The sequence below is a fragment of the Copidosoma floridanum genome, unplaced genomic scaffold (assembly GCF_036245765.1).
Source record: "Copidosoma floridanum isolate Cflo_tuat_1 unplaced genomic scaffold, Cflo_Japanese_pri ptg000040l, whole genome shotgun sequence".
NCBI lineage: Eukaryota > Metazoa > Arthropoda > Insecta > Hymenoptera > Encyrtidae > Copidosoma > Copidosoma floridanum.
This window is the reverse complement of record NW_028321917.1, coordinates 4,012,979-4,024,721: the sequence shown is the minus strand read 5'-3', so window position 1 is coordinate 4,024,721 and position 11,743 is coordinate 4,012,979. Positions and strand designations below refer to the sequence as shown.

Below are 11,743 nucleotides of genomic sequence, written 5' to 3'. Positions count from 1 at the left end.
CAGTCATAGTTAAAACCTTTTAAAGAATAATTTCTAATTTTAGTTTTTACATACTTTACATAATTTTTTTTTCGATATCTGCCGCATCACCGAATGAATAAGTGCAAAAAAAAAAAAAAAAAAAAATACAACATTTCCTTATACTGTTTTAGTTGGATTCTGCTCTCAAATTATTATATAAAACCATACAAACAGGCAATAAAATGTTTGATGTATAGAATTGTTATTTCGTGGTTCAATACAGTAGGTTATTGTATGTTGTGTATTTGGTTTACATAAAAAATCTTGTAACCTATTTACTTTTTTTTTCATTTCCGGTTTTATTCTTTTAAGCTTTGCTGTGCTGAGGCGCATAACATTGTAAGGGATGCAACGGAATAACATTTTTATGAGGCACTTTGTAACAGTACAGTAGAAATTCAAGAAATTTTGTTGGTTTTTATTGGTTCCTTTGAAAAGTGATACCTTTGCAGGTAGCGGCACCTAAACATAACAGAGCTATACGATGACCACTCTAAGAAGTATTGATTGATAATTTTAATTCACAATTAAATCTCAATTACTCTTGGAAATACAATAAAATGGAGGTATTTATTTTTCTTATTTAAATATGAAATGACATCATCATATATGTGTATATAAAAAATCGGAATAGACACACTCTGCTTGTGAGGTAAGAAAGATTTGGAAACGAAGGTATCAATGATTCATTTGTGCCACCTTGTGTTTTCTTTCATTTTTTTCATATGAGCCTGTTGTTACGTAAACTTTGTACAAAATCATTGTCATATAAGCTCCATGCACAAAGACACCAGCGTCAACTTGTGGCTGGATGGTGAGTCCGTATGGATACGAGAATACACGGAGTAGCATTCGTTGCCTAAAATCAAAAATTTTTTTCATTAATATTAAGATCCTTTCTAACAGTCTGATCATCTCACTTAGAATCTCGAATTCCTTAACTTAACGATCATATTTTTTTCAACATGAGATTTTGCTTTAATAAGTTGTAAAAACGACATATATCATTGCCTACATTGCCTGTGTCAGTAAAATGTGTGGGAGAGATAGAGCATACTTAGTAGTACTAACACACGCAATGTAGCTCACACGTATAATTAGCAAAGGCATATATATATGTATATATATATATCTTATTTACAACTTATTAAAGCAAAACCTCATGCTGAAAAAAATACCATCGTAAAGTTGAGGAGTTAAAAATTCTAATTGAAATGATCAGACTATAAGAAAGGATCTTGATATTAATGAAAAAAATTATTGATTTTAGGCAACCATGCTACTCCATGTGTTATCGTAACCACGTCGACACATCATCTAGCCACAATTTGGCACTAAAAGTTTTTGTGCACGGAGCCTATATTCCTTATCTAGGTATATTAAATATATACTTATTTTTGCAAAAGTCGAATCTCTCACAAAACCCATAATTTTTTGCAATCGAAAACTCACTATAAAAAATGTTTTTAAAAATACCAAACCGCTGAATCAGAATGGGGTCAAGTAAATCGATTAAAATAATTTTGCACTATATTAATAAATGTACTTCACACTGAATAAATTCCCTCTTCCCCGATGCCCATCGCACAACTTCTTCCGTTCACCAGCTGGCAACTTTTCCAAACCTCGATCTTCTTGCAAGCCTTTCCCAAGTCACCCATCAACAGTCTTACATTGGGCACGCTCAGCCAGTAATTCGTCAGGGCGGGCTTCTTGCTCGTAACGATGTCCTTGTCCGTGCCAATAAGAGTTCGGCTCCCTTCCCTGACAGTATTGACAGTCACGACGGTCCCGCGGCAGCGATTCGCAAAGTAGCGACACACCGAGGACAAGTTGCTCAACAGCGGGTTCAAATCGTTGTGAGAAATCGTGGCTAACAGGGCGGTCAGACTGTCGATTATGACCAGCTTTTTGCACTTTTCAGTTTGATCCTTGGGCGCGTTAGCCAAACCATACAGAACCGAGAATGCGTCGCTCACCTTCGTAATCTTGTACACTTTGATGTTGCTCATAACTTTGGCTACGACCTGCAGTCAAATGCATTTTTTCAACAAATCACTCTCTTGAGGGGCATTTTAAAAATCAAGTGGTAAATATTTACCCTGTTGGTAGACTCTCGAGTCTCCAGTATCATCTGTATTCTGGAGATGCAAAAATTACTGCTCGTGTCCATATAATGCACTTCAGTGGACGCGTTTACAGTTGCCTGTATGGAAATCCAATTGCACAATTGTGATTTACCCGCTGACGAGTGCCCGCAGAGTTCGTACATTTTACCACAGAACAGACCTCCTTCCAGCAAAATGTCCAGGCTAATAACCATGAAAGTTGATTTTATTATCATTATCATTATTATTATTACTACTATTATTATTCTTATAATTTTTTTTTTTTTTTTTTTTTTATACACAATTTATTCGGCTTTTTATGCGTTGTTTTACCTAAAAAACTGTTTATACCTTTCTACTCCCGTCGGTATTACATCGCACAGTCCTCGTTGGTAGAGTTCAACTGAGTTGTCCGGTCTTCCTCCGAAATTACTCAAAATTTTCGCCCTCAAGTTTTCAATTTCCTACATACGTACGCAAAACAAATAAATCACGCGTTATAATTCATGCGGATGTATTTACTAACATATCAAGCTTATGAAAAATGAAAATCACAGACGATTTCAGCCTTTTTTAATAAATTAAGGAGGCTCATGCCTTGTACACATTGAGCACTAGTAAAATGAAACTTATAAATACGATTAATTAAATTGTCAGCAATTGACATGAATTTCATCATAAATTTTTCATAGTAATTTTTGTTGAGATTTTTCGATCTACAAAGAAATAAGGTCTGAAATCGCCACATAATGATTTTATGGTAGACTGTATTTTTCTATACTTGTTTTCAATAGTGGAGTACTGTAATAACAACAAAAACTAACGTAAGAAAGCTCGTACATTTTCAAAACGGTCAGCATCTCGAAAGGTATATCAGTTATCGACCATTACTAAAAGACATGAAAAAAAAAACCAAAAATGAGAACAGACATTTCTGACAATGTATTCAATAGGCTTATATATATATATGTATATATATATATATATATAATATTCTAAATGCATGAAAATAAAAAACATTGTCTGCTGTTCAAGAACGCCAAACATGTGTGATACAACGAATTCTTACGAGATTGATTATTAAAAGTTTGCCACTTAATATTTCGATATAAAATCATGCATATACGCCTACAAGTTAATAATAAAAAACAGCATAATAAAAAACATAGAACCATCAACAATTTCCAACAGTTTTTCATCGTTTCAAGTTTCACAGTTAAGCTTGTAACTTTTGCAAATAAATAGTCAATTCTAAGGTTTTTCAGGAGACGCATGATGAATATAATTTAACAGTATTTCACTAATTACTGAAGCTACCTTAAATGAGTGTGGTGAGACACAAAAAAAGTATAGATTCGACAAACCTTGAAACTCAGATCGGTTTTCTTCGACACTTCATCGCACGTCAGTTGCATGAAATCGTACACGGTTAAAATATTGCGGGCATGCAACTTTGTCAATGTATTTTTATCAAGTTCTAAGAATATGTCATTAACCAATCTCGCCATTGTATGAAGAAGAAGATGTGCAATCCAATCATGTATGCTAATTATCGCGTTTATTTATATACTTTCTTGATGTGCACGTACTTGTGAATATTATTTTGGTAGTTTTGTCACTTTGAAGAGAAAAACCTGAAACAAAATCGTTAACACGTATGGTAAAAGTCTTGTTTGACGAACAAGTGAATCATCAAAAAAATGTACCTAATTACAATTGTGTGCAGGGTAAAATTCAATCTTGTATCGGTAGTGGATTTTAGGGTGAAAATCGTAAATTATAAATATAGGGAAAGATGGCCCTAAACCGGGTACGTTAACCCTGTAGGGCCTAGAAAATTGAGTATTTGTATGATGGCAATAAAATTCTTTTTTGATAGAGGATGTGTCGAAGTTTAAAATAAATAAGCAATACTGCGTCATTGTCTATTGATTTATGATTCAGTATTAAAAATAATCCAGTGAAAAGCGGGTGCTTGGGTACCAAAGTAAAATTATACTTCTATGAAATTACTTTCCTTTTATTAAACGATATTGTGTACGAAGTTGGTGCAATTATCGTTGGAATGAGTATACCTACGTTAACTATGTGTGGTTTCGATAAATATTTAAATATTTAATAACTAAACAATCATAAACAATATATTAAGGCACAATACAATACAAACAATAAGTAGTCTGTCTAGTACAAGACTTTGCGCTTTTATCGAATCTTCCGATAGTTTCATAACAACTTCCTACTGCCTATGCTAATTACATCTGTAACTTCACCCTCACATTCATCACATAGGCTCACACATTTATTTCTACAGTCCATACTTAATATCCAAAATATAATTGTATCTCAAAAATTAAGAAAAACCATCCTGTAGTATCGCTTTCTTCAGTAAGGAATGTCCCTTCAGGACGATCATCGCACATAGATTTTTTGATAGATATTACTCAAATGTCGAATGTATATTCGAAATAGCAGTCAAAATACCCACAAAATATTGTAGATTGTTTAAGTGTACCCTTTTCTTTATATATTTAATTTAAAAAAATCGCAATTTAACATGTAACTTTATGGAAAAATCACGTAAAATTACATTTATATGATCTGTAGAAATCATTTAATTTTGTTGTATGATAGATTACTTCTAGATAAACCTATTAAATTTTCAAATAGATCCACAAATTGTTTTTGTTTTAATAACACAAGAAAGATGGGGTCAACTATGTAAAACGTGTATGTAAGTACATCCATATGAGAAAAATGATTACTAGCGTTGCTGCATATATAAGCGCTTCTCTTATCTCTCTGAATTTTTTCTTCGCTAACTATGTAATGAACGTCCTTAGTAAAACTAATTGAAAATTAAGTGAAATAAGAAAAATTTTGATATTAAAAGATAAATTATGTAAATAATTAAATTTAAAAAAAACTATTATTGATAAAAATAACTTTAACATATCAACACGTATTTAGAAATATTAAAAATAAAGTAGATGGACACTATAAATGTATTAATAATTTATTGTTATTGACAAATGCATTTTGTTGGAGGTTCAGGCGTAAGGGAAAGAGAAAAGCAAGGAGTGGTGGGGGTAAGGCGGAAGGTAGGAGAGAGGCGACTGAGGTGGAGATAGCGTATTCGCTTTGAGCAAGTGTATTGGCGCGATCTGATGGTGAAACGGTACGTAATTTCAGGACTTTAGAGGATCCAATATATTATAAATAGCAAATATCATAAGTTTACAGATTTATTACGACACCAATCGTGAAAGCAACAATAATTTCAACAATTCTGAACATCCTAGTTATCTGTTATGTACAATGTTAAAGCAAAAAGTTACACTGACATCTGAATTATTAAAACAAAAACGCCACTAAAGCCAGTAACATAACCTTAAATTGTAGTTTCGAAGCAGAACAGACTCATCTCGACCGTAAAGTTACGCGGGTATGACGTAATTATCAGTAAGTGACATCTCCACTAGCTTTATTTTATTAATTACCGTTCGTATGATTGAAGATTACATTCAATATCTTTTCAATAAAAAAGCTATGGACCATGAATTTATCATGATGATAATTATATTTACCTTCGGTGATTCAAAATGTTGACAAACTCAATAACACGCAATCAATAACGTTATGAGTTCTCAAGAGTCCTGAAATTTTGCACATTCCTCTCACTATGGGCTCTTAGATCGCTTTTTTTACCCCCTCCAAGGACTTGGACATAGCGAGTACGAGGCGAGAAGGCAGATTCATTCTGACCACGCTAGAAGGCGAAGCTACTCATCACGATTGCAGTACTCGAGCGGCCATCTTCTTCGTCCCGTCGTCGTTTACGTAAGAGTGAAAGTGGCGATCGTAGGTTGAGAGCTGACCTTCTTGGATGTCCAGGAGCTGCCCTCCTGGGAACGTGCGCCGACATATCTAAGCTGATCCCCTTATGTGCTGAAAGCTGATCTCTTTGGCAGTGTAGCCAGTACGGTGAACTCTCAAGTCACCATCTACTGGCAGAAAATCGTCACAAGTGGCCAATAGTAATTGATGAAATCGCTGAAAATATCGCTACTTACAAAAATTTTTTGAAAAAAAAAATGTTAGAAATGCCAAACTTAAATAAAAGTAATGTAAGAACGGAATTTTTACTTATCTAAAGCAATCAATGGAACAAAAATCAGTAGCTCTACTGTGTAGTGAAAGGGAAATGAAACATCTAATAAGCTACGTATACTGTAAAAACGTTTTTTATTTGGCTAATTTTTGGTACAAAAGTGGAAAAACGGGAAACTTCTCTGAAAACAAATTTTTCGCTAGCGTTTTCAAAAAAAATGCATTTGGCCAAAACGCACACGTCGTTTAGAGCTTCTTTGCCAGCATAATTATTCCAGTCCACTCTTAATAATTTTTCCCATTGATTTACAATTAGACTAAGATCTGTAGGCTTAGTATTTAAAATGTCAAAGAAGGGTAAGCTACTAAAATCAGGTCTTTTAGACTGTGATAAACATATTAAAGGATTTAAAAACCTTAGTTTTTTGTGAAATTTTAAATTTTCTGGCAAGCGTTGAACTACTGCAGTACTCAATAACTTGACTTAACATAGGTAGTACTAGCGCCACTGTCTCACGTAAGACTACATAAAATGGCGAGTTTTGAAAAAAGTGAGAGGAGGCTTATGACAGCCAACGCCACTAGCTTTTCTAGCCTCATAATTACTGGTATTGCTATGTTGTCCATCCCAATAAGAACGAAAAATAGAGACATGACAAAGCTCTGTTGTAAAAAATTCTCACGTTTAGGTGCATGAGTAACTTATGCTGACAGCCACCGAAATCGCCAACAAAAATCGCCGAGCCGAGGTCAAAATCGCCATTTTGGCGATAAATCGCCAGTACTGAACACACTGCGTCTTTGGATTTGAACGGAGCTGCCCTCTCCGATATCTGCGAGCACATAAATTGGCTGGGCTGAAGGAGCCAAGGAGCTGCTCTCCGATTGCCCTCGAGTGCGCTGGAAGCCATTAACGTAAACGCCAACAAGGTACCTGAATCACTTTTTCTGCGAACCCGACGCCATTCTGGTAAGCTCGCCAAAGACTCACGGAAAATTGTTGTTACCAGAAAAACAGGTTCTATATGTTAGTACAAGTATTTTCGATACTCTGTACAAGAAAAATGTGGACTGGTACAGGTATATTTGGTACGGTAGTATACTTTAAAGTACCTTATTGAGAATAGCTAAACCTTATGCTTAGTACGTCAAAATCCGATACGTGGTACGGGTTTTTCCTGTACCAGTACAGAAAGTTAGTCGGCCAGTGGGAGCATTCAGAATGTCAGTATATATATATATATATATATATATATATATATATATATATACATGCGTAGCTGTATACTTTTTTTTTTTTTTTCCTCATCGCCCCTTGCACTCTGTTAGAATCTCCTTGATGAATTCATCCATCCTGTCGGCTGCAGTGGTTAGCCAAAAGTTCAAGGGGTTAGGATTTCAGTATATCCACCACAACACAATATAAAGTTCAATACATTGATACGAATCTAACAAGATATAATGATAAGTGCAGTAGGCACTTGTAGTCACTTTCCTGTTGCGTATAATAATTGGTTTTCACTCGCAAAGAATAATTTACATATTGAGCCAAAATAACAATGACAATCCCATACATGTGTGCATATATATATATATATATATATATATATATATATATACATATCTCCATTATATGTAAGCGCACGTACTATGCGCGGTACAGTAGAAAGCCATGCGCAGTATACAAATTTAATAGACTATCCATGGTACAGAAAAATCCTGTACCAAAGCTATTGAAAAACTTGTACTAGTATAGTTATAAAACCGACTAGTCACAGGTTTTTCGGTGATCCAGATAAGTATGTAAAAATATGAGACTGGTTGCAGAAATCTCAAGACCTGTACGTTATTTTTCTATGCTCATCACTTTTGGTATAGCTTATTCTGGTGACAACAATTTTCCGTGTAGTCACGCACCTGTCACGAGGCACCGCCGCTCTCGAACTCAGCTGGTTTTTTTACTCCGTTTTCATGTGGTTTTTTTTCTCAAATCACCATGTGGTTTAACAATGAAAACAGTATTTTTTTCACATACCTCTCTTTTAGGAAAAAAACTATTTCTACTTAAGTTTAAGTATTTTCAAATCTTAAAAACGCATCAACAATGATTTTAAAAATAAAACAAAAGAAAAAAAAATTCCTTTAAGTATAATTACCATTATACGCGCTTCTCTACTGTAAAATGAGAATGATTGTTTGTTGCACTTACCGCTGTTCATTAAAATATAGTAGCGTGTGATTCGCCAGACATTAACTGTATTAATAAATTTCATGTAATTTTCAGTATTCAATTATTGTATCCAATTTATTTCCCTATACACTCTGACCGATTCCAGTTCCCGACATCAACTCTACCCTCATTGTGAACACATTTACAACGAGTATTCATATCTTACAGGCTATAGGTGTAGTATTTACTTTTTAAAGTTAAGATTCATTTGTTAGCAAAGTTTGCATCTTGTATTGGTTGTTGTTCGAATAAGTGATTTTTAGGAATAGGGTACTTCTGAGAATTAGACTTAATAGTGTCACGTACAGTATGGAACATACTACGTGGGATGGATCTCAGCTATAAGTATTAGGAAGGAGCACAAGTGGGGGAGGAAAGAGCAGAAAAAGGCCCGCAGCAGTGGCCACAGGGCTCTTGAACGTCGGGACTAGAAGAAGGATAGTCGCAATAAGTAACTCGGGACCGCAAAGCGCCTTCCCTCAAGGAATATAGCAATAAAGTGATTGATTGAGTTTAACTGCCGCGTTGTTATTAAGCACCCCGAACCTTTAGAATCCCACGTAACAGTTTTGGTGCTAGGTGTGGGGTAGGTTTTGTCACGAAATAAAAAATTTTTTTTTGACACGTGATATTTCGGAATTTTCGGGCAACAATCGGGAAGCACACATAGTGCAGTGCAACAACAGGCGCAGAAAATTCAAGGCAGTCACCTGCAGCTACTATCGAGTAAGGAAGGACAAGAGTCAACATCCAGTTTTAAAAGGACCCATCGTAAAGAGGATAACTTGGAGTATATTGGCGCTCATCGTTTCGTGCCTTCTGTCAGAGTAAGTAGTAATTCTTTTTATCCTCCAAAATATGTATACTTATTGTCCCTCGGGGTTGTTTAGCTAAGGAAACGACGTACAAAATAAAATAATACTTAACCCAAATACGACTAGCTCCGCTCGTTTTAGAAGCCAGTAAAATAGAAATACAGAATCGGAAATAAAATAGGAATCCTTTTTTCTCTATTATTTCTTCGTGCGTGGACTGAAATCAACTAATATAATTAAGCTCACATCACTCTAATATAAGGAAAAAAAAGGGAAAGAAATAATGATGTCCGACTACGGGGAAGAGATTGATAGCGGTAGGGATGGTTTAAACGAAACTTTTTCCATGACACATGAAGATTCAGATACAATAACGGTTATGCTTGAACACGACCCTGAATCGTATGCACTCTATGAGAAGATGGATAAGAAAAATAAGTTCTTATGTTAAAGATATTTAAAAATATAAAACCAAAAATTTCATTTAAGAAAAATCCTAATACAAAATTAGCAGAGCCAACGAATGAAACAGCAGAAATAGAGATGTTGGAAATTGCACCAGAAAAATCAGAATTAAAAGAGAATGCGATTAAAGAGAACATAGGGGTAGACAGGAAACGTGATCAATTAGGCGTGGAAGGGCTAGGCAAAACGAGTTGGCAGGAAAAGTATACCAAACGGCGAGAACAAGAAAATACAAACAGTGAACAACCTTTTATACCATTCTGCGATTGGCCACCTCTGCATTCAAATGATAAAAATTATAACTACTATACATCAAACAATATGACAGATAGGCTGAGGTTTGGATACGAAGAAAATCATAATGACGTGTATACAAATACAGAATACCTTTTCCCTGCATTTGACCGACCAACCGAGCTGCCGATAAATAATCAGTCAGAATTTTTTTAAAGGACACAAAGTAACATATGGGATAACCCTCAGCATCAAACCATGCAATTTTCTCCTAGTAATAGGCAACAAACAGGGGTACCGTTAGCCTTAGGCTCGAATCTTAATATATTAAGCTACCTAAACAACGCAGTAAATGGTATACCACTGTATAATGGAGACCCCGTGCAGTTTCCCTTATTTGAGCGAATGGTTAGGATGATAAAGAAAACAATACCTGCCCAGTATGAAAAAATATTTCATAGGACTTTTGGGAAATAAATTGCGGGGCATAGCGGACGATCAGTTCTGCACGCGATTATCGTTATTTAATTCAATTGACGAGTTTCTGTCGGCTCTATCACGAAGATTCAATAAAATGGGAGGAGTAGAGACACTTGTCACAACTGTCACGCAATGGAATAACGAGTTAATTATGGAATATTGCGGGCGAGTCCAGCAATTACACAATGGGATCATGATGGCACATGAGGCGAACCCATACTTGACGCGGGCCGAGAAAGACGCGTCGAAAAAGAGATCAGACGGTGAAGCAGTGAGGCAGTTTCTGTACGGATTAAAGGTACCGTATAACTCGAACGTCACAGGGTTCCAACCAAAAACGCTAGAGGAGGCTATTGAAGCCGCCATTACTGTAGATAATGAATTAAGTCTCCGTTGCTCAATGATAGTGCAAAAGAGCAGATTTAGAGAAAATAACGCCGAGAGACGGTATGACGCCATGGTGGGCCTCATCGGTATCGACGCACCCGTGGGGAAGTCAGATACGGACGGGTGGGACGGTGTGGCTGATGTAAAGTACTGTTCGTATTGTCGAAAGCACGGTGCCCATTCTACAAGTGGATGTGAAAAATTGTGGCAATATGCAAAAAAAGGAATAATAAAAAATCCTAACTTTGATGAAGAACCAAAAAAAGAAACAATAGAAGAAGAAGGATGGTATGATAGGAAAGTGGCGTATAATGATTATCACCGTTGGTATGGAAACGATAGGAATTTTGATCGACAACAAAGGAATAATAGTAAAAGGCCTTACAACCAAGGGAATCGCTACCAGGAAAGAAAATATAACTACGATAGTAATTAATATTATAACAATAATAACAACAGTAATAATTATGACGGAAATAGCTACAATGACAGAAAAGTAGGTCATAATTATAATAGATATGACCATAGGAAGGACGATTATCGGGACAGGCGAAATAACCAATACTCCAATCAGGATAATCAGGATAATCAGGATGATTATAGGAGAGATAATCTTAATAGACAAAGGGCGAGGGTAAACAGCTCGAAAACCGGGCATTTAAACTCGCAGGATGTTCGACGCGATCCCCAATCGTTAGGCATAACAAAGCAATAAATGAAGGAAAATAAACAAAGCAATTTATGAGAGGAAGTTAGGAGTGTTAGAGGAGGGTATGGATAATGACAAGCATAAGGTATCGGAGATTTATGCCACGACGCGTAAAAATTCTAAGGCTGAAGAAAAAAATGAGCAGCAGCTATCTCGCACAGTGAAAATAAATTTATCGAAAATAGGA

General features: G+C 35.5%; 1 protein-coding gene across 2 annotated transcripts in view; it reads right to left on the bottom strand.

Moving 5' to 3' along the window:
* Positions 1 to 1,373: 1,373 nt before the first annotated feature.
* Positions 1,374 to 11,743, bottom strand: part of Rad51D (Rad51 recombinase D) — a 68,461-nt gene continuing 58,091 nt past the window's right edge. For both annotated transcript variants that reach the window (XM_089597947.1, XM_089597946.1), the window contains exons 2-5: positions 3,494 to 3,763; positions 2,481 to 2,593; positions 2,123 to 2,333; positions 1,374 to 2,048 (exon numbers count right to left, since the gene is read on the bottom strand). In XM_089597947.1, coding sequence (XP_089454073.1) covers positions 1,569 to 2,048; positions 2,123 to 2,333; positions 2,481 to 2,593; positions 3,494 to 3,637 — 948 coding nt within the window. In that variant the 5' untranslated portion in view covers positions 3,638 to 3,763 and the 3' untranslated portion in view covers positions 1,374 to 1,568. The remainder of the gene's footprint in view (positions 2,049 to 2,122; positions 2,334 to 2,480; positions 2,594 to 3,493; positions 3,764 to 11,743) is intronic.